Below are 23,982 nucleotides of genomic sequence, written 5' to 3'. Positions count from 1 at the left end.
GCATTCCAAATACTAAAATGAAAACAAAAGGGGACAGAGCGTTCACAGTGAGGGGTCCGACACTCTAGAACCATCTGCCTGAGTAGATCAGGTCTGCTGAGACATTGAGCTCTTTTAAATCCCATCTTAAAACAGACTTTTACCGCAGAGCCTTCCCGGATACCGGATTTTATCTGAATTTTATTTTATTTTATTTTATTTTAACCACCTTAAGTAATATATTTTAAAAGAATTGGATCCCTTTGGATTTCTTTTGGGGGAATTTTATTTCTTTTAAAATATGTTTTATTTCTTTATCTTGACTTATGTGTTTCTATGATCTGCCTGTTTAATTTTGCTGCCCATGTAAAGCACTTTGTAACCTGGTTTTGAAAAGTGCTCTACAAATAAAATTATTATTATTATTATTATTATTATTATTATTATTATTATTAGCCATGCCACCCCTCTGGTCATGTCCCTGGAAATTATCATATCAACACTTGTTGGCTAAAACTACATTCTGATAGGGCTACATTTTACAACTTAAAAGGTGTACATTTTCTTGCTAACAGAATTGTTGGCTAGCTTATGGTAATGTTAGCTTGGCATTTAATATCAGTTAGTAAATAGTAATGTTAGCAGGAAGTCAAACTTAAGCTAGCTAATGGTAAAGCTAGCTAGGAGTTTTAGTATTTTAGTTACTTATTTTGTAGTAATTTAATATTACCAAGCAAACAGTAATGTTAGCTGAATGTAAAGTAAGTAAGAAATGTAACCTCAGCAAATAATATTGTTAGCTTAGAATGTAATACTAGCTAGATAGTGGTATTTACAGTTACAGGTAATATAAGCTTTCATCTTATTTTGTTGCTGATCAATAGGAGAGGATATAATTAAAAAGATCTGTCAGATTCCTAGGTTAATATGACTTGTAAGACTGATTTAGTTTTTGAACGGATTGTGAGCTTAATACCCTGAGCGTGATGACAGAGGGAAATAGCCATTGTGTAACTGTGTTGAAAAGCCCATTTGTATACTTCTATACCATATCAGTATTCAAAGTAAATACTGTGTGTTGGATCCTGTGGTCATAATAATTTGGGGAAGTGAGGTAGGACCGTACAGTTATTAAGGTTTAACCCAAGTGTTCCGACTGAATTCCCTAAATCCCAGTTTACTGATTCTCACAATTACCCGAATGCATAACAAATTCATGTATTGTTGGGGACGTGATGTGAAGGTGCTGAGATGTGTTTCCAGTTTCCTTACCATTGTTTTCGCTTCCTGACAGTCCCTGATTTCTGCTGATGCAACATTTGGGAGGCAGAGGTCAGAGGGAAGCTGGAGGGAAACCAGGCCATTCTTCTGCTCCTCTCCCTCCCTTTTCATTCACTGATTTTCTACATTTTCCTTAAACAGACTCAGAGGCAGATCAGGTCGAAAGGAAAAAGAGAAAAACTAATGACATGGTGATGTGAGTCAGCAAAGATTGGAAAAAAACAGCAGAGGGATTCTGACACAGGAAATAATCTCACTTCCAGGCCTCATCCTCACCCCAATCATGTGCTCCGGCATCCTTCGACTCACGTGTATCCTCAAAAAAAGCTTCCAGAGGAACACCTTTCCTTAAAATTCACTCAACAACTACTAGGAAGAAGTTATTTGGTGATGACAGAGACACTTTTGCAGCTGTTCACAGTCAGATGACTTGCTTCTAGTTTAAACAGGCCTCTAAAGTATGAAAACGGGTTGTTAAATTTGGTAAAGAATGTGTCAGTGCATGGCCTCTACCCTTTCCCCCATGGCCATTTATGCTGCGTGCCTAACCCGGCACTGCACCATCCTATCTGCTGCACTTGGCAACATGACGGCATGTGGTACTTGGTTACTTCCCTGAGCCACTGCCAGAGGCTGTCATCACATGCCTCAGGCACTGGTGACATCTGCATGCCAGATGCCTCATGCCTACTATCTGAAGTGTGATCAGAGCATTAGTGGAAAAAAACATTAAAAACCCCTTCACGTAAAGTAGCAACTCTGAAATTTAAAAGCACATCAAGAGTTCAGAATTGTTGTTATCACAAACTGTCAAATGGCTGATGCAACAATAGCTGTGAGCAGTGTTTGGCAGACAGTGGTATCATGTGAGTGGGGCTATGAATTCAAGTGCATTTACTCAATAGCCATTTTGTGGCACTGGTATTGTCCTTTTGTGCAACTTTATACAGATTAACATAAAGCCATTTTATGAAAGAGAATGTATTGTTAAAAAAAAAATCAGTATTAAGAGTAACATTATGATTCTTTTTATATGCTAATGCATCAGATCTGCTGCATAATAAGCACTTTTACTCGATTATGCACTTTCACTGGAGTAAAATCTTGAAGTCCAAATGTGATGGAGCATTTAGTCTTTATGTAGTCAGATCTTCAAAGATCTGAATACCACTTCGCCCATCAGTTGTAGTAAACATGGGAGATGTAATCTGCTGCAGCCATTTCATATACAATAAAATAAGATAATAATTGATGCACTGTATACTCTATTTCCTTGCAAATAAAAAGTAAAGGCTATCAGTTAAGTGGGAGTCAAGTACAAGCAAAGCATATACCAATACAATATTGTTGAGTACAAGCCTAACAAAATGGGAATACAATTTTTACAAAAAAATTATCAACTAACATTTGGTGCCTCTGGTTGGCTTAAACTTAAAACTGTTTTTCTGAACTTCAATTGTCAATCAGGGGTTTATGGATCAGGCCCCGAAGTTCAGATTTTTTTTCCAGAATAGGACATGAAAACATATTCTGTAGAGGTCTTCTGTTTGTGCTTATTTATAATTAATTTTTTAATTAAAACGGATCATAATTCATCCATATTTTTGGTTAGCCTGGGAGACTCAGAAAGTTAATTAGTTAATAATAAAGGTTGTTTTGGGCTATCTGAGTTGACAGTTATTTAGTATTTCATGTCAGACAGAAGAAGGCTACTGAACATGTATGCTAGTTATCAGAGGTGTCACGTAACAAAGTACAAATACTTTGTTACCTTTCTTAAGTAGAAATTTTGGGTAGCTATACTTTACTGGAGTAATTATTTTTCAGCCGACTTTTTACTTCTACTCCTTACATTTTCAAGCAATTATCTGTTATTTCTACTTCTTACATTTTACAAATAGCCTTGTTACTCTTATTTAATTTCGACTAGTCATCTTTAAAAAAAAACCAACACATTTATGAACATTGACATTCCAATAAAGGCTATTGATAACATGCCTTTGAAGTTTTACTTTTTGCTCCATAACTTATAGGCAACTAGTCATCATATCTTCCACTCCATGAAACATGTTAATGCTCAGTAGTACACATATATGGTTCTTTAATGTATTTGCATTGTACAAAAATGCCTTCATTTTCAATGGGCATAAATGGGGCTGAAATAGGTGCAACCTTCCACCAGTACCCTTGATGTTCCTTTCTGGGCTACTTTTGACTATACTATGGATATTTGTGTCTGTATTCAACATTGTATCCCTGATTATTATGAATGTATGTCCATGAAAAATCAGTAAAAAAAAAAAAAAAAAAAAAAAAGAAATAGGTGCAACTATAATACTTCAACATTAACATATTAATATAACATTAAAGTCATTATGGCCTTTAGGAAAATGTTATTTTGGGAAATGGGGTAGTGCATTATAGGTCTCTGTGGTGTAGCCTAAGCTTTTGTCCTTAATGGCATTTTTTCCCTTACATTACTTTTACTTTTATACTTTAAGTGGATGAAAACCAGTATTTTTTACACTTTTACTTGAGTAAAAAGCTTGAGTTGATACTTCAACTTCTACATAAGTCTTTTTAAACCCTAGTATCTATACTTCTACTTGAGTAATGAATGTGAATACTTTTGACATCTCTGCTAGCTATACAATGCTTTAAGGGTCTTATATTTTAAAACTCAACGTTTTCATTGAGTCAGTGTCTTTAAAACCTATATCTGATCGAAAAGTAGCTGAAAGGTCACTGGAACACAGTGGTCATTTGTGGGCTTGATCTTATTTTTAGGGATGTGGCCCACTGGCCCACTCTGACCTTGTATGAATCTTGTCACTGCTAGTTACAGTGTATCTGTTTCACAGCAGCGGTGGTGGCAAACTTTTTGGACGGATTCATTCCGCGCTGTACCGGGGCACTGGAAATATTCTTGGTCAAACACTCTTGAAGACCATATAATGTTCACCAAGCTTACTCCTAAAGTTATGTGCAGCTTTTATGGAGCAAACACGCATCGCTGTAGCACATTAGACACGCTGACGGAGTTGTTAGGATGTCCGGTTAGTTTCGCCCCCCCCTTTCACGAGTGAGAATGGAACATCCTGAAAGTGGTTTGGCACTCGGAGCAGGCGAGCAGCAACTGACAACATCGCAGGGGGCAACTTCACTTCTCTTCATTTGGCCGACCGCAGGCAACCCGAGAGCGGAACTCAAAAGACACTTCACACGAACTCATGTCTTTATGAATTTACCCCGTCGACACTTTTTTTCAGCCAAAAGCTATGTAAAATTTGAATTTTCCTATTTGTTCTGAGGCAGTTCAGAAAAAAAACGCTACATGAAGTAGCAGGCTTCTGGTTTTTGGGAATGCTTCCTCAGTCTGCCAGTAAAGGTAAGTTTGTCCAGCTGCAGTGATGTGACTTGCTCTACCTTTGCTGTTGAATTGACGTGTTGCTCGTTCGTTTCTTCAAATGTAATTGAAGTCTGTCCATTTATACTAGTTTGAGAAAGAAAGAGTGGCACTTTAAAGTCGTTTTGGGATACTTTTTGCAAGTTTTGCATAAACTGGATTTTTAGCCCCAATTTATCAGATGTATTGTGTAAAACAAAATAAGATAAGGGCTACCTGCAGTCAAAATGTCACTGTCGTTTTGAGGATCTTATATATATATTATATATCGATTTGTAATTTACACTTAGCAGAAAAGTTAACTGAGAAAACTTAAAGTCACTTCCCTCTGTGAATGATAATGTGTCAAAGTGAAGACATCATCTTCTTCCTGTAGTCATTTCAATACACATTACTAAAGGGGTTTCCAGATACAAGAGTTTGTCAAAGAGATTTAACTAAGAAGCCTCTTGGTTTGTGACTATAGCATTGATTATTTTACATTCTTGCAAAATCCCCTGAGGCTCTCAGTTTAAAGCATTACTTTATTGACATGGATTTTACAAGGCTTTTTGAACTTTGAATGTACTTAAAACTGCAACTTTCTAAAAAGGAAACAGGAAAGTTAAAAATCCGTTTCCTCTGTGACTTTTAGAGCAGAGCGTGACAGTCCCATCTGTCGATCCACATCTGAAGACATGTTGTTCTGGTCTCTGCCTGACTGGAGAGTACTGCTGCTGATCCCTCTGCTGTGGGACCGCCTCTGTGCCTCAGGACTCAAACCCACGAGATGGCCACTGTATTCACAAAAGCCTCTGCTGCTGGCTTGGAACGCTCCGACAGAGGACTGTGGCCCCCGGCATCGCGTACACTTTAAGCTGGACCTTTTCCAGATTGTGGCCTCACCCAATGAGGGCTTTGTTAGACAGAATCTCACCATCTTCTATAAGGACCGCTTGGGGCTGTACCCCCACTTTGAGAAGGATGAAACGCCGGTTAACGGTGGGCTGCCGCAGTCTGCCAGCCTCACACAGCACCTTGAGAAGATGCCGGATGGAGTAAGGAGGTATATACGTGAACCAGAAGCCAAAGGCCTGGCCGTTATTGACTGGGAAGAGTGGCGTCCACTCTGGATACGAAACTGGGAAACTAAAGATGTTTATCGCAAACATTCTCGGGAGTTGGTGCGTCAGAAGAACCCAACATGGTCTCCTGATCAGGTGGCAAAAGTGGCCCAGCAGGAGTTTGAGATGTCTGCCAGGAAGTTCATGCTGGAGACACTGAAGCAAGCCAAGAATCTGATGCCAAACCAGCTGTGGGGTTTCTACCTGTTCCCCGACTGCTACAACCACGACTACAGGCGCACCCTGGAGAACTACACAGGCCGCTGTCCGGATGTGGAGATGGCACGTAATGAGAAGCTGAAGTGGCTGTGGGCGGAGAGCACAGCCCTCTTCCCCTCTATCTACATGAGCACTGTGCTGCGCTCCTCCACCTCCGGTCGCCAATTTGTACGGAACCGAGTGAAAGAAGGGATGCGGTTGGCATCGTCGGTGGGAGGCCTGGCACGTCCTGTCTTTGTGTACACCCGCCCCACCTATGCCAACTCCCTGGAACAGCTGACAGAGGTGATGCTCTAACTTTAGACACACTGCCTGAGAGCTTGATATTTCTTCCTTTTCTGTACCATTCTTGCTAAGTTGAACTAACATGTTCCTGTGCTGTGCAGTGTCAGTCAACATCTTGAAAGCAGGGGATATTGTTTTTGTTGCTCCAGAATAACTCTAAGTTACTGTATCTCTAACATTCAGCACTTTCTCTCTGATCAGGGCTATAGCCCACTGCTTTGCTTATCGCAGCCACATTCCTTTCCTGTTCTGGTACCAGACGGACTCCCCCGTACACCTCTCATTTGTGCAGAGTGGGCAGGATGGGTGTTGGTCAAGTTGAAACCTCACTAACAACCTATAGACCGTTTCCTCCCCTGAGAGTAAACAGATAAGAGCTGCTGCTGGGCCTCACTTATAGTAGCCTAACATTTGGCCCACATACAGTGATTTTCAACAGTTTATTTTTCCTGAACTTGACCTGTAGTCTTAGAAATGCAAAAGGTTACATGTGATATGGTTTAAAGGCTGTACCATCTTTTTACAGACCGACCTCGTCTCCACCATCGGGGAGAGTGTGGCTTTGGGAGCAGCTGGAATCATCCTGTGGGGCGATGCAGCGTACGCAAGCAGCAATGTAAGAATCCAATCTCCTTAATTATGAGACACACATTGAATCACTCAGACACACCTTGTACATCTGACATGATCACATAGTCAGTTGGGACCTGCTGCTCTTGTCAGTCATGTGTGCAGTCATTTGATAACTAACAGTCCCTCCTTCAGGGCTGCTTGTGGACTTCTTCAGAAACACAAGAGATATTTGTTTTGAAAGATTTATTTTTAGTCACATTGAGGCTTTGAAGTACTCAGATTATATAATGGAAAACCAAGCTAACATCTCTAATGATATGATGAACCATTTTCTGCATTTTTGACATCATTCAAACTCAAAAAGACTGGAGGAGATGTTTTTTGGTTAATTTGCATTTGCCCCGTCATCAGGATATAACTAACCACACATTCGCATTCAATAAAGCACATTCTTTTTTGTTGCTCCAGCAATGACAAACACATGTTATGCTCTGTGGCAGCATTTCAACAAGTTAATTTCAAACACAATAATGATCCATATTTTTCCAATTTGTAAATATTTCATCCAATTATTTTTTAGGGGTTTATTATGAGTTTGTATAGCAGTTAATGTATATTTTATTATTCATCCATACAAGTGTCTTTATTTTGAATTATTCAACACATATTTAACTAGATATGAATAGATTTCATGTGAAGGCAAAAATGTAGGATTCGTTTTAAATTTTAAATGTAGTATTTGCATCATTTTCAGCAAAAAAATTGTTTCTTGAAATAAAAGAAAGAGGAGAAGAAATTAAGGGGGACAAATTATGACAAAATGCTTTAAGTATACCATAAAACATTTTCTACTTATGAGGATCTTACATTTACTTGCTAATAAGTTATTCAATGAATATTTATTCACGTGTTGTTTTATTAAAAGGTATATACCAGTATCAAGAATAACGTAACAATAGTATATACAACTTTAGCATACCTGTTTAAACCTTTAAATGCTGCTTATTTATCCAGGAGTAACAAGAACCAATGACATAAAAAATAAATACTTTGTGATATGACCACTGTTACTTTTGATTATTAAGATACAATTTTTGAATGTATGTGATAGACTTCTGCTTCCAGTGAAGTGTACCTATACACAACGACCCTGGACCTCACACTCATGTTCAATGTGATACATTTTTTGGCATTGTCTGAATCTTTGAGAGTCTTGACCTCTGCTGAGTGTTGACTTTGTAATTTTATCCCCCTCCTTAGATCAGCTGCTCTGACCTGAATGTGTATCTGCGGGGTCAGCTGGGTAAATACCTCCTCAACGTCTCCACGGCAGCAGAGTTATGCAGCCAGACCTTGTGTGCTTCCCATGGTCGCTGTCTACGTAAAAACCCAGACAGCGATGTTTACTTGCATCTGAACCCCCTCACCCACAGCATCAGCAGCCAGGACGGCCGGCACAGGGTCAGCGGTGAGCTCAGTGAGGCAGAGAAGAGGAGTTTTCACACCGAGTTTCAGTGTCAGTGCTTCAGCGGCTACGAGGGAGAAGGTTGCAATCAGATAGACCCTATGCACCAAAGAGGGGCTGCACCTCAAAACAACCCATCACTGCTGCAATGTGTGATCTTACTGACTCTCTCTCTGCTCCTCTGTTGATTCACCACAAATACTGTAGCCATAAATCTGTGTTTTATGTGTCTCAATGTAGAAACGCACCAGCCGACAAGGCGGGAATTTTTAAGGAGTAAGCGGTGTCATTTTTTCTTGTAATTGCTGTAAACAGAAGACACCAAGTGAAATTTGATAGGAAACACTGTGGAAATTACAAAGTTCTACTTGTTTATAACTTTTTAATCTTTTTTTAAACAATGGAGGACTCGCTGGAAATGACCTTGTTTACATTTTACTCCCAGTTTCCTGTCAGTCACTGTTTCCCAAGGTGTCATATTCCATGTTTCTCATAGAGAGAAAGTTTGTTTAGGCAGGGGAAAGGTGATAAATGAGTGGATGTTTGTCAGAAGCTGCATGGTGAAAGTGGAATTGACGCACTTAAATCTGGTGGTTGCACATTATATCTGAAGTGCCTGATCTTTTATAACATGACCTCTGAAACAAGAGATGTTTATATGGAGACATTTACAGTGTTACTATTTATTTGAATGTATTTGTAGGTGTTTTGTATGACATTTTCCTCTTTTTATGTCAAACATGACTACTAGCTCTCTCTTAAAACACTACATTACTTAATAGTTAAAAATCTATTTTTTCTGTATATGAGGAGATAATTTACATTAAAAGCACAAACAATGTAAAGACCCCCACAGTTTGTATGTCCACACTTTCACTTACATGATGGCCTCCCTTTTTAAAGCTGTTTTCTCAAATGAAATATAGTAAATAAAATAAAGTTATTTGTCGATGTCTGTCTTTTAAGATTTACTGAACCCAATAAAAACTGGTGGATGCCAAAGTAAACTTAAACATGTGAGGGTTTTCTGTTTGTAGTCAATAAAAGTTTAGTTTCCACAGGAAAAACATGTCAACACCGGCCACTAAGGGGAGTAAAAACCAGTCAGTCCTCAGGGAGGGACATAGACCTCATACCCCCTCCTCTTGTAATTGTAGGCTACCATAAAGCCAAAAGTTATTTTTACTACTTTCAAGAGGTTAGCACAGCATACAATTAAACTGGGAGCAGGAAGGGCTCATTATGGCTTTCTTTACAGCCACTTAGATAAAAAACTAATTCTCTCCAAGTTTGTTATAAGGTTATTTGTTTTAGATGCATTGAATCACTATTCCGTTGCTTATACCTTCGAATTATGTATAAATGTTAGCAGGGGAATATAGTGTGTTTCAAATCAAAAGATTTGAAGACTGCATGAATATTAGCTAGGACGGCAAGTAAATAAAAGCAAAGAGATTTGAAGAAACTGTAAATAAACTGAAATATATGCATATTTTCTTCTCTTTTTATTTCAGTCCTCTCTCAGAGAATGAGAGAGGATGGGCAGGCAACTGCCCCTTTCCACATGTCTCCTGCAGACACTGCTATATAGTTTGTATATAGTTTGTGAGATCATTGGCACTTTGTCTATTTGCACTTAGTATATATTTGTATGTACTGCGTGTATATAGTTTGTGAAGAGATATATTTTTATGTGATGTGTGTATATAGTTTATGAAGATCATTGGCACTTTGTATATTTCTCTTCATTTGTAGTCAGTGATCATTGTGTTTCCACTATTTGTTGCATCATTGCATTTGTTCATGTTCAGAATATATGTCCCTGAAAAGTCACTTTTGCTTCAGTATCCTAATTTATGATCTAAAAACATTTCTATTTACTCTCAGACCTTTTTTATACAGGGTCAGTAAATGATACAAAAGAATACATCTTTTTTTCCACTAAAAAACGCCTAAGATAATACTATAATAAATTGCTGTAACTTGCTAAGTTAAGGTTTGATGGTGACAAATATGTATTTGGAAGTCTAAAACACCTAAGTACAACTTTCTAACAAAACAAAACAAAACTTCCTGATGTTTTGTCTGAGTTCACAGTAAAAAAGACCAACATTTTCAGACGTTTTTAGAAAAAAATCTAGTATTTTCATCCATTATCAGACAAAACAAATGTAAAACTGGGACTTTGAATGAGACAGAGTGAAAGGTAAGGTTCTTCTGAATCAATTGATGTATGGCACTTGATGCTGAGTGCTTCACTTGGCTAGAAAAAAAAAAAAATACAGGAGAGTCAGGCGCCCCCCGAAATGGTCTAGGTCTTCAAGGGTTAAGTTTCTGGTGATTTTAACTCTATTTACACCTCTTTTTGACAAAAACTAGAAATTGTGACAGGCAGGATTGTGCGAGATGTTTAAAGCCTTCCTGTACCTTTAAGCACTGCTTCCATAGAAAACCTGGATGTCTCCTTTGATTGGCTCTTTGATATTCTCTGCGCACTTTTGATTGGTTGACAGAAATCACAGAGCGTCCTTCTGTTTACCTTCCTTCCCCTTTTCGTGCCTGTGTGTGTCATGAGGATCATGAGACTCCGACTGAGGTTTTGTGCCCATTCAGACCACGAAGTCCAAACCACAATCTTTATCCCACTGTACCAATACAATAGGTAAGTTACTCTGACTGATTATTGACGATATTACTTTATTTAACTTTTTTATAACGCTGCAGTCAGTAGCTTCAGTGCCTTATATCTACCCAAGAGCTATACCATGTTTATATGGAAACTCAGGCAGGATTAATATACATAGAAAAGAGCATGTTAGGTGAAAAGCTGCAGTACTTGCTCATGTATCTAAATGTTAAGATAAAAAAAACATTGAACATTGATCTTAAAGTGGTTGCCTCAAAACTTGAACCACAAAACAATAATATTTTTTGCAACACCCCCTCCATATTTCATCTCACTGTTTTGTCTGTTTTTTCCTTTCAGGTATGAGCTCATTTAACTCTGAACTCCTGCTTTTCATAAATCTGATCAGCCTTGTGTCAGGGCTGCAGTCTGCACCTTCCCCTCTTTCTCAGATGCCTTTCCTCACTGTGTGGAACGCCCCCACTGCCAGCTGCCTCTCTCAATATGGCGTGGACCTCGACTTGGGCACTTTCAGCATCGTCCAGAATAAGAATCAAACCTTTATGGGAGAAAACATAACCATATTTTATGCTGAAAAACTCGGCCTGTATCCCAGGTACACCGGCCAATCAGAGGCAGTGAATGGTGGTGTGCCACAAAACGCCAGTCTGAATGAACACCTGAGGGCAGCCTCTGATGATATCCGCACATTCATCCCTGAGAGGGACTTCCAAGGCCTGGCTGTGGTGGACTGGGAGAGCTGGAGGCCTGTATGGGAGAGGGACTGGGACAGCAAGCAGGTGTACAGGGAGGGTTCCAAAACACTGGTGAAGTCGAGGCATCCAGACTGGAGCCCTGCACAGGTAGAAGCTGCAGCTCGGGTGGACTTTGAGAGAGCTGGGAGAAAATTCATGGAGGAAACACTGAAACTAGGACAGGAGGAGAGACCAAACGGGCTGTGGGGATTTTACGGTTTCCCCAACTGCTACAACTACTACAGCCACAAAAGCACAAACTACACCGGAGAGTGTCCAGCTGTGGAGATAAAGAGGAACGATGAGTTAGTGTGGCTGTGGAACGTCACCTCTGCTCTTTATCCTGACATCTACCTCAGCTTGGAGCTGCGAGGGCTCGGCAGAGAGGTGCTGCTCTACACCCACCACCGCATCCTGGAGGCCATGAGAGCTGGAGGTCTGTCTGCTCCATCAACACCTCCTGTGTTCCCCTACGCTCGCATCGTCTACACATACACCTTAGATTTCCTCTCTCAGGTAAGTAGCAGATTATTTAATTTCATACACTTTACGATTTGTTCTGAATGTTCCCTTTTGTTTTTTTCCTCCTGCAGGAGCACCTGATGTACACCATCGGGGAGAGCGCCGCTTTGGGATCTGCAGGGGTGGTGCTGTGGGGTGATCATGCCTTCGACAAATCTAAGGTAAAGCAACTTGTCTTTTACTATACTTACTTACGATTTATATGCATAGATTGGTTTTGTTGAAGTGTCATGCATAAAGAATACACAGACAAATACAGATTTATAATACACCACAAAAGAGGCCAATGGCTAATCAGAAACTTCTGAAATCATTTTTAAGAAGCTTTTTGGAGACAAAAGTTTATTCAACCTGGTGTTCATAATCCATCAAATTCAGTGCAGTCATTATTGTTGATAATAATATGTGTATGTAATTTTGGCTCAAACAAGTCACCATTGAACCATTATGCCTCAAGTCTAGCAAGCTACAGTCTGTGTTCATTCTGCATGATTAAATGAAATATTGTTATCAAGCTTCTTCAAAAAACAGCATGACACTCTGAAGCACACAGAGGTTTTACTCAAAAATAACCTTTTATTGACCCTCTACTCTGATATATTGAGAAAACAGTACCACATCTCCGCCTTATTGATCCAGGAACCTAAACCCTGTCATTATAAGTAGCCAGGAGGGAGCAGACATATAAAGAAAATCCAACTAAGGCGTAGTGAATGTACCTTTGAATTTTGTGCTGATGACGGGTTATATTTTCTTTAGTAAATCCTTCAAAGGAATTGTTGATGACACTGGTGTTGTTTTGGTGTCATGGTGATTCATAAGTCACACGGTGAACAGGAAATTAGGAAACAGGAAGCAAGCTGAGACGTCAACCCGATGAAGGCAACAGAGCCAAAAATGTAGCTCTAAAAAAATGGTGGTGCACAAAAGAAGAGCTATGGGGGATGTTTTCACTGTGACTGATTTGAATTGAAGCTCACAGTGGCTTGTTCTGTGCTATGTGTGTGTTTTCAAAGTTAGTTGTCTTAAAGAAGTTTTATGAACTGAAACTTGACTCTTTTAATCTTTTCTTTTTATCAGTTATTTAAGCAAGTGAAAAATGACTTTATTCTACACTCATTACACCAATGTAAGTGGATATTCAAAAAGTGTAAATACAGTGGATCTCTTGGTCTACTTCAGTACACTCAACCACAATCATGGGGAAGACCACTGACTCGAGAGTTGACCAGAAGACGATCATCAACACCCTTTGTATGGAGGGTAGGCCACAGATTGCGGAAATGACTGGCTGTTTACCAAGTGCTGCATTAAAGCATATTAATGCAACGTTGTCTGAAAGGGAAAAGTGTGGTAAGAAATGGTAAACAAGCAACAGGGATGAATGTGGTCAAAAAAAGTAGATTAAAGAACTTGGGAGAGCTTCACAAGGAGTGGACTGAGGCTGGTGTGAAGAGCCACCACACAAAGACGCTCTCAGGAAACAGACTACAACTGTCGCAGTCCTACAGTGGCCAACAAGGGCAGACGATCTGCAACGTTCCAAATAATCCACATTAGGAGAACCATTCCTCAAATGCTTAAGTGGTGCAAATTTAAAAACACATTTAGAAGTCATAAACAAATGCAATGATGGAAATTGCTGCAAATGCTGCAAATGAAAAAGATGTGCTGCAAAAAGCTTAGACCAATTTTAAATACAAACATGCTGCAAATGCACAAATGATGTGAGGTCAAAAATATTCAAAAGCTCAAAGAACTACAAAAAGATGTATAACTTTATTAAGACTTTTTGATGGAAGTGCTTGGGGCCTGTAGGGACATGTAGACACTTCATTTCTGATTGTTCATGAGCTATAAGACCCATAATCGTGAAAATTGAAGTAAATAGAATATTTCACTTAATATGTAATGAGTATAGAGTTCAAAGGCCCTGTGAGGAGTTTTGAACTGGCTGAGAAACCGACTGAAAATGATACTGATGCCTCTTTATGACCTTCAATAGTAAACAAGACCATCAGCAGCAACACAGACACCTTCTCTGTTGTCATTTTTAATGCCTGAAACCGCCCTGAGGGGGTAGGTGTCAGACCAGATGATGGACATCTCACTTCAGAAACAGCCTTTATTTGACTGTGTTCATGGAAAATAATCACATTGCCTGATAAAGTTGACAGTTAAAAGACAACAGGATGAGATTTTTCTTGAAAACACTACTTTTGCATGTATAGGACAAGAGATAAGAGGTATCACTTTGTCCACAAGGGGGCGCCAGAATCGATACAAAACAAAAGTTCCTCACAGCAGCTTTTTTATTTTTACAGCAGAAGTTGACAAAATAAAAGCAATTTTCTAAGATTTTATAATTGTTTGAGATGCATCTGTAAATAGAGGCCCCATCTTTATATTTTACTTTTCATGCAGACATTAAGATATACAGTATGTGTTCACTTCAGCAATCTTTCCCACTTTTAGGCCACATGTGAAGCCGTCAAATCCTACATCGATGACACTCTGGGTTCGTATTTGGTGAATGTGACATCAGCGGCCATTCTCTGCAGTCAGACCTTGTGCTCCTCTCAGGGAAGATGCCAGAGAAGGACGCTGAACTCAAGGGCCTACCTCCACCTTGACCCCGCTGTGTGGAAGGTGGTGTCAGAGAGGAGGCCAGAGGGACGGCAGAACTACAGAGTTTTCGGAAAGACGAGCGCTCGTGAGGTGATGCTCATGAAGTCCAAGTTTCGGTGTGTGTGTTATCAGGGCTGGGGTGGTGAGAGCTGCTCCAAACCGGTCCAGGTTTAAAAGACTTTTCTTGGGGGAGATAATTCAGTGGAAGTAATGGTCTAATTAACAACAGTAAAGTTTATAAAGACTGTTAAAACGACCCAATCCAGAGGTGGACTGGGGCTGTTTGGCTCTGAGGTAGTTATCAGCACCAGTGCATGAGGTCTCCTGTGAATGCACAAATCTTTGACCAACCTGTTCACGAATTAATTACTTTTATTTCCCTTAATCTTTACGGTAGATAACGCTGCATTTTTAAAATGATCTGATAATGTTTAGAGACAAATATTTACATTCCAATTATTTGTGACAATGTGTTTCTAAATGAATATGTCAAGTCTTTTTACCACACAAGCTTCAGAAATCAGACTCAACCTCTTGATGAAACACACATCTAAATGTCACAATATAACCTATGTGAAGGCTAATCAAGGTCTAACATGCAACCTGCACAGCTGGGCTGGGGAAACCTGAAGTCTCCAGAGCACAATTTTGGGGAGAGGCTACTGTTGATACAGCTTTATAAGGCGTTGTTTTCCACTGCAATATTGTATTATTCACAGCTGCAGAGTATTGATGAAGTCTTTGGTAATGGAGAAATAAAATGGATTGCTTATTCAGTCCACTTGATGGTGCTGTTGAGGTTTCTACTGATGGTGTCGGTCAGGAAGAAGTTGGAAGTTGACAAAGCAAAGAAAGAATTAGGTTTTTTAACAAGGAGTGCCACGTGAAAATAAAAATCTCAGGGCATTATTTATCATTATTTATTTAGTTTTTATTTACTCAGACCTGTTGGTCCCATTGAGATTAAAAATCTAATTTTCAAGGAGGATCTGGTCAAGACAGTCAGCAGCAAAAACCACAAAGATGATGACACAGGCACTCAGAAAAACAAAAGAACTACTCACAAGCACTAAAACTTGCAATGAAAGACAAACTATTTTTGAGTCAGTTGTGTAACCAGGTAAGCTAAAAACATCAACATCATATAGAATCTGCTCCTAAGTCTTTCATTTTGGACTTAAAAACATGCAAAGACACCAGCTCCTTTAGTTTCAAGTCAGCCTGCAATAAATTCCAGGCTGAGGGTGCAGCATACCAAAAAGCTTTTCCCAATTTCTGTGTGAGCTTTTGGGACGGAGAGCATAAGGAACTCCTGGGAGCACAATAAATACTGTCCAGCACTTTTTTGTGTGATAAAAACCCACAGATAGTGTGATAGCCGGCCAGAATTGCCTAATAAATAAAGAAGTACCAATGTATAAGCCTGCAGGTTTCCAGAGATGGCCATCTAACCCCAGAGTACAACTCAACAGTGGTGAGTTAGGAGGTTTACAATTAGTGATGAACCTCAAGGACAGATGGTAACCTGTATCAATCATAGGAATACATTAAGTAGAGGTGTCCATATACATGAGATCATCATAATTCAGATGAGGTAAAAAAGTTGTAGCAACAAGATGCTTTTTAACATTTTTTTTTTTAGATTAGATATAAATAATTATTTCTTCATTATAGATTGTGTTAACATTATGTCATGGGGCCACTGGTGATCCTCACTGTATCAGGGAAATAGAAAACATCTTGTGTCCAGCAGTCACCTTTTGAGATTAGTGGTAATTGCTTGTTAAAGCAGCATGGAGGATTCTGCGATAAAGTAGTACGTATGTAGCAACATTACTATATGAGATTGCTGAATTCACAGTTATATATTTTTCATCATGTCAGGAGGTTGTCTGAAATATTGATATTATATGCTAACATAATGCCTGCATAAAATCATGAAGAGGCAGCCAGTGGTGGACTCTAATTTAGTATAATAGCCAGGTACTTGTACTTTACTTTATTATTATTAATACCACTAAATTCCAGCTGGAAATATTTCATTTTTTACACCTCTACTTTAATCTTATATGGTTACATTTTAAGGCTTTTTAGTCATACAAAGCATACAGCGTGCAAATTATTTTATATTACAAGAAGTAAAATGACTTAGGAGTTTACCTAAAAGCAGTTCAACACATTAAAAATATGCTTCAGCAGTCATACATCTGAAACAATACTGTAAAAGCTGGACTTCTGTTGGGATCAAACTCATTAAAGATCCATTTTGCGTAAAATGCTCCTCTACTTAAACTTAAAGGCACAATAAGGAATTTTCACTATGTTTCTAATCTGGATCTTCCCGTCGCCAAAGCAGTGTCTTTTATCTTTATGATCAGATCTTGTCTTGTACAAGTTTGACTATTACTCACTGTGGACCTGTGCTGTGGAGAAGTGTAAAAAAAAGCCTGGTTTGCATAATGCTGCCCCTTGAATTAACCCTCCTGTTTTGTTTGTTTCTTAGGGACAGCAATAATGTTCATGGGTCAACTTGACCCGGGGCATGTTTATTTATCCAGAAGTGTCAGTACTCAAAAACTCCCAATAAACATTTTTTAATCTCATTATTAACTCCATTACTAACAATTTAAATCAATATTCAGTGCAATGGTGTTCTTCAATCCTCACAGATCATGGTTCAATGAGGATACTTATTTTCCACCATAATTTAAAAATAAATTCTTTAAAAATCCTACAATGTGATTTCCTGGATTTTTTTTTCTCATTTTGTCTCTCATAGTTGAAGTGTACCTCTGATGAAAATTACAGACCTCTCTCATCTTTCTAAGTAGGAGAACTTGCAAAATAAGTGGCTGACTAAATACTTTTTTGCCCCACTGTAAAAGAACTTTGAGTGGTCAGAAGACTGGAAAAGAGATATATGAGTACAAGTCCATTTACCATTTACTATTTACCATGACCTGCTCAAAAGCTGACTTAATGTCTGTTACACGAGTCACTGCTATCCTAGTGGCTCTGTCTTTATAATGTTTTCTGTGGACAGTTTTGCCTGACGTATATTTGGGGATGAAGATCGCTGTATTTCCCTTTTTTGATGTGAATGTCTGCTTGGAGGAATATGAATATCTGTTTCCTCATTTGGTTCATAATCATAATCATCAGACTCAGAATTGACCACAAGATGGTCTTCATCTTCAGACACTCTCCTCTCTTTCACTGTCATGATCAAAGAGAAGTGCCAGGGTTATCACATGTGTACTTCTGCAGCTCATTTTGTAAAGCTCTGACAGAGAGTGTATCATTTTTTAACATATCCACAGAACAGAACCAGAACCAAACTCAAGAAAACAGAACCAGAACAAAACTCAAGAAAACAGAACCAGATCCAAACTCAAACAGAACCAGAACCAACTTAAGCAAACAGAACCAAAAAAAGAAACAAACTCAAGCAAACAGAATCACAACCAACTTAAGCAAACAGAACCAGAACCAATTTAAGCAAACAGAACCAGAACCAAACTCAAGCAATCAGAACCAGAACCTCAATCAAACAGAACAAGAACCAAATCAAGCAAACGGAACAAGAACCGGAACCAAACTCAAGCAAACAGAACCAGAACCAAACTCAAGCAAACAGAACCAGAACCAACTCAAACAAACAGAACCAGAACCAGAACTAAACTCAAGCAAACAGAACCAGAACCAAACTCAAGCAAACAGAACCGCCATGCTGACCAATCAAAACAAAGTTCTGCTGTGAGCAGAGTTGGGGCTTAGCACTGTGAGAACTAAGCAGCGAAAGGAAGAAACTGGGAGTCGGCTCTCTCTCGATGCGAGCCGGCTCTTCTGATTTACTATAAAGCATTGGCTCTCAGAGCTGCAGGTTTTGATCATGACACATCACTACCCTGCTGAGAGTCCCCTCAATGTGGGTGGAGTTTGCCCACGGGAACAGAGAAGGTTCCCGTCAAAAGTCATGCCAACACCTGCATTCTCGCACTTTACAGATGAGGTCAAGAGATAGGGAGAGGGTGTGTGTGTGTGTGTGTGTGTGTGTGTGTGTGTGTGTGTGTGTGTGTGTGTGTGTGTGTGTGTGTGTGTGTGTGTGTGTGTGTGTGTGTGTGTGTGTGTGTGTGTGTGTGTGATTGTGGTGAAATATGTCACACAGTTGCAAAGAAACAATTAGTATTTGACACTTCTGACTCCTTTTAGCCTCCACTTTGACTGCCGGGTCAAATTGACCCATGAACAGTAGCTATGCAATATAAACATGCAGGGGGGGGGTCCAAATATGTGAAAGGAACCATCTTTATTTTATAGGTTGATTATGCTAATTAAGGCAAGTAGAGGAAGTTTCATACCGAAAAAAACACTTTTAACATTTTTTTATTATTTTTGAACTTTGAAAAGGGTCAATCCTAACAGGAGGGTTAAATGCCACTATATAGAAATGATCAATCTTGTTGTTAATGGCCTGCTTTGCTGTAGTTGCTTTAGTTGTAGATTTAGTTTTAGTTTGCTTTAGGTCACAGGTATAACTTTCAGTTTGTTTAATATAGTTAAAAGCTCCCCACAGGTAAAATTATGAACACAGGACACTTGTGGGGTATTTTTTATTTGTTTGTTTCTTTAAATGAAATTGATGATCTGAGTACCTCTCGTAATATGAACAAAACAGTAAGATAAATAAAATGCATGTAAAAGATGGGGCTCTAAAGAAAGGGTGTGTACGGGGGTATCTGCAACCAGCAGGTGGTGCTGTGGGACAGATAACTGGAAACCAACATCAAAGTCAGAGCTATATGTGCAAGTCATCTCAAGAAGAGCAAGATAACTGTAGACTAAAACACAACATTTGCTCAGTATGCCAGATTGGGATGTCTTCGACATAACTCTGCAGCAGCGGGAGTGTTAATGTTGAATTAGACCCTCTATGAGTCAGAACCAGAGACAGCATAGTGTGACCTTGATTGATCTACTAGCTGCACGTACATGTTGCCTTATCTGATCGCCACTGCTGCAACCTGGTGTAGTTCCTGATAATGTCCCTCCCCTGTCCCTCCCAAGGAAGATCAGGCTAGAAAAAAACAGTCCCATAAGGCCTCACTGTTTCAGCTTTATCATTAGACTGTGAGGACATGAAGGACAGATAGCTGTGCGAGGATATGTTAAGCATGCATGTACTTTTTATTAAATAAATGTGTCTCTTTCGAGTTGATGGTGTTGTCTGGAACCAGACAAACTGCTCAATTGGTTTTCGGAGACCAAGGATAAATTAAATGTCCCTCCTAGAACACTGTATTTACCTGTAGTTACTTGATAATGGCAGCACTGATTGACATTCAGTGCTGCTTGTCAGTCTGTTCATTATAATTTTCTTCACCCTGGAATAATAATTATGCTGTTTTGTACTAGGCTTGGATATATATTTAGAAAGTTTTTCTTTCACTGCAAAATTTGTAAATGCAGTATCGTAGATTAACTTTTCTGCCGGTTTGCAATTGTGACTGTCAGCCTCCAGGAGCCAAACTTTCACATATAGTTAAACTTTGAAAGCTCACATGCATGTTTTTATTTGATGACAAAATGAGTGTTACACACCACAAGCAGTCTTTGTACATCACACACTAGATAGTTTTCAGTGTGGAGCTCCTCATGAACAGAAGTCATTGTGATCTGTTTATCTAGTTTGACTGGTCCTCTCTTTTCCTTCTGTCAGGTCTGGCAGGCTCTCTATTTCTCTATCCTCTCATCTCTGCATTTCTTCATTTTGGCGTCTCGCTCTGTCACCCCTCCATGGTCACGTCTCCGCTCTCTCCCCACTCCTCGGTCTCCAGATCGTCTCGCTTGCTCTCGGTTTAATAACTGTTTTGTCACGCTCTGTGTCTTTGTCCTTCAGAGGAGTCGACCCTGATCAGCTTCTTAAAGATCTGATGCACACTTGTTTGCATGATTCATATACGCCACAAAAGCCACGATGGCGATCATTGATTTTCCTGTTGCATGCTTGAAAATTCCCCTTGATAATGCGACTTGAGGAAATAGTACGGCATTTAGGTAAATACATGTGCTTGATTTCTGGATGTGAAGATCAAGGTCAGTCAAGCCTGAATGTTGAATATGAAGCTAAAACCAGCATAAAGGTAACTTTGCTTCAAGACTGGAAAATAGGGAGACTGCTTGTCTGTGATAGTAATGTGACATTGATATTGATCCAAAATGTTGAGGAGTTGAGTCAGCCTCACATTTCTTTCCAGGGCAGCCCCCTAAAAGTCAACAAGTTTATCATTATTCAAGAAACCCCAAGTCGGCATTCATTTTGTCAATCAAATAATTTCACTCATTTTTTTTAGCTGCATCATTTCACACAGAGCAAGAGAAAATATGTGTCAGGCAGTACAGTTTGCAACATGACTTTGGAAATGTCCTCCAGTGTTCATCATTCATATGGAATTTACAAGGGGGTGGAAATATTCACAAAAGTCTATTTCTCTTTTAAAAGAAACAGGCCTGGTGACTAATACACGAGAAAACACCAAACAACACGTTTTACATTAAAACTCAATGTTTCTCTGGTTCTCTTCAGCAGTGTTGATTTGGCTGATTCATCAGCACTGAGCTTGATTTAACTGAGTGCCTTTTTTGTTCATAGCTCACAAGGGTTTTACCAAGACCTTAATCAACCACATACGTCTCCTTCTTTAACAAACAAATGTAAAAAAAGTGGTGTTACGTTAGACTCAGAGTTTAGACACTCCTCAACGGGCTTCTTGGAGTATAAGCATAGGTTTAGCTATGTCTAGCAAACTAGCTGAATCAAACCCTTTATTCTATCCGATGATGAAGTCATTATTTATATGTTTGCCAAACTGGTCATATTTGGGCATCCCTATCGTCATTAAAAAGCATGTTTTTCTTATTTCAGAAAATGTTGAGATTGCCAAAGATCCCAGAATTTCCATTTACCAACTACTTTCACCCAAAAGGGGGCGGGGCACAAGTTAAGGGCAAAGTACTTGGATGGATTGCTCTCATCTGTGGCTGCAATGTGACTATGGTCTATGAGCTTCCTGTTTCTGTGGTCCTACCATAGATCGTATAAAATACACGGTTTGTTTGGAAGCCAATCGATGGCGGCAGCCATATTGGAAATGCGGAACTCAACCAGGCAGAGTGTGACGTAAAGGGGCGGAGTTTAAGCCTCTTAGCCAACACCTTTGTGTCCCCGACCGGGAGTCAAGTCAGTCATGTCCTTATTTGGGCAAAAACTCGTAATCTTAAAATCTTCTGAACTGTTACGTTAGAAAAAAACTCACCACCCGTACAGTGTGTGCCGATAGAGAGATTAGCTACGTAGGGCCAAGCCGTTTTTTGAACCAGGCTGTAAACATGTTTATTAATGCTGCAAAGATCGTCTTTTTCCCATTCATGTCTATGTGGTTTCCGGTGTTTCTGCAGCCAGCCTCAAGCGGATTCTCGATGAATTGCAGTTTATAACACTTCCGCATGGGCTTCATAGTTTGAGACTGGAGGTTGCCGCTTGGGTCCTACTTTACTATAATGAAATGGTTATTATTGTAATCATGACAACAAAGATTCCTACTATCATCGCCAAGTAGTTAATTTTTCCCAAACCATGATCTTTCAACCATCTTCCCCAAACAAAGGGTTCTTGAACCGAACCAAACATGTCAAATATGGCATCAAATCTCACGCTTGGGTACACATATAGGCCATGTGTCAGGTAGATGGATTGTTTTTTTTATTTGAAGAAACTTCTTGAATGTAATACTTTAATTTGTGATGTCTAGACATGCCATTGGGTATAATCTATTTGTTCTTGGGATGAAACCAGGTTAGATTTTTTCCAACTGCTTCCAGCCTTATTCCAAAAATAGTAGACTACTCCTTTTAAAACAGGTGGGGACATTCAGCGTTTATCCTAACAAGTGAAAAATAATCACACTATCATTTATAAGCATTCTTCAAATGGTAAATTAAGCATTTTGAATGATCTGAAATCATATGCTGCCATTTCACTCTAAAAGCAAGTGATTGTGAGTAAATGGGCTGTAAAAAGGGGCAAAGGGGGCACTTAAACCATCTTTTATCACATCTCTGAGTAAGCAAATGAAACCAGGGCAGAGCAAAAAGGGGACATGTTACAGAGAGGTCACAATGTCCTATGTCTTGGATGAGGCTCTGATATCTCTTCACATAAGAGGTTGTGAGACGAATCATGAAATCTCTGTCAGAACCTCTTCCTCCAGGAGTTCATTGAACAGCCATAAGCTGAATGATACTCTAGTATGCACAAGTAAAATGCTGCAACGATGTGCAGTAACATCTGATCAGAATTTGTCTTTTTTCTGTTTGAAAGCATCATATGTGTCTGATAGTGCTGTTGAGGATTTTCTTCCTCTACCACATGCCTCCTGATGAGAGGTGACCTGACAGACTCTCCCATGTGACTCTGACAACGCTGCCCCCCGCCTCCCTCTTTCTGCCCCCCTCCTGAGACACCCCTTCACAGAATACCATTTAAGAGCAAAAGGAAACACACATTCCCACACTTACAATACAAAGGTTGCCCCTGCCAAAGCCACACAATTGCTATAATTACTGTGTGTATGTGTGTGTGTGGGTGTGGGTGTGTGTGTGTGTGTGTGTGTGTGTGTGTGTGTGTGCACCTAGGAGCCATTCAGGTGGAAAATTACACTGCCCAATCAATCGCTAATAGAAAGTCTTTCCTCTGGCAGCATCCAATCAAACCATCACAATGAGCCTCCTCCTTAAAACAACGGCCAATCAGTTACTCAAAATGCTTTCGTTTGTCATGTTGATCCTGATAAAATGTAATTATGCTCAGTTTTTATGGACTAACATTGATGACACTGGGCAGTGAAGGATGATGAGAATAAATAAATACAAGTTAACAAGAAAATAACCAAAGGAATGGAAAGAGAAAGAGCGTTTTTTTTCCACCCTCATACCCTTTCAGCTTGTAATTAATTTTAGTTTTAAACATGATTTTTTTTCCTGCAAGCATATAATCCATTTCAGTATTTTTCCACAGTCATTTTAAAGGATTTGATCTGGGCTCATTTGAATAAACAATTTGCTCCATATTAGTCTGGGTA

At 39.4% G+C, this 23,982-nt stretch overlaps 2 protein-coding genes across 2 annotated transcripts; both read left to right on the top strand.

The window, feature by feature from the left end:
* The first annotated feature begins 4,323 nt into the window (after positions 1-4,323).
* On the top strand, positions 4,324-9,324 carry hyal2a (hyaluronidase 2a). The gene is made up of 4 exons (XM_034690377.1): positions 4,324-4,648; positions 5,301-6,273; positions 6,800-6,889; positions 8,107-9,324. Exons 2-4 carry the CDS (start codon positions 5,344-5,346, stop codon positions 8,497-8,499), a joined length of 1,413 nt encoding a protein of 470 aa, XP_034546268.1. The 5' UTR covers positions 4,324-4,648; positions 5,301-5,343; the 3' UTR covers positions 8,500-9,324.
* A 1,512-nt stretch (positions 9,325-10,836) lies between these two features.
* On the top strand, positions 10,837-17,406 carry hyal1 (hyaluronidase 1). Its single transcript, XM_034692394.1, has 4 exons — positions 10,837-10,973; positions 11,298-12,208; positions 12,286-12,375; positions 14,690-17,406. Exons 2-4 carry the CDS (start codon positions 11,300-11,302, stop codon positions 15,014-15,016), a joined length of 1,326 nt encoding a protein of 441 aa, XP_034548285.1. The 5' UTR covers positions 10,837-10,973; positions 11,298-11,299; the 3' UTR covers positions 15,017-17,406.
* The last annotated feature ends 6,576 nt before the right edge of the window (positions 17,407-23,982 follow it).

Source organism: Notolabrus celidotus, chromosome 1, assembly GCF_009762535.1.
Source record: "Notolabrus celidotus isolate fNotCel1 chromosome 1, fNotCel1.pri, whole genome shotgun sequence".
In the NCBI taxonomy this organism is placed as follows: Eukaryota; Metazoa; Chordata; class Actinopteri; order Labriformes; family Labridae; genus Notolabrus; species Notolabrus celidotus.
Note: the sequence above shows the minus strand (reverse complement) of the source record. Positions and strands in the feature narration are given on the sequence as shown.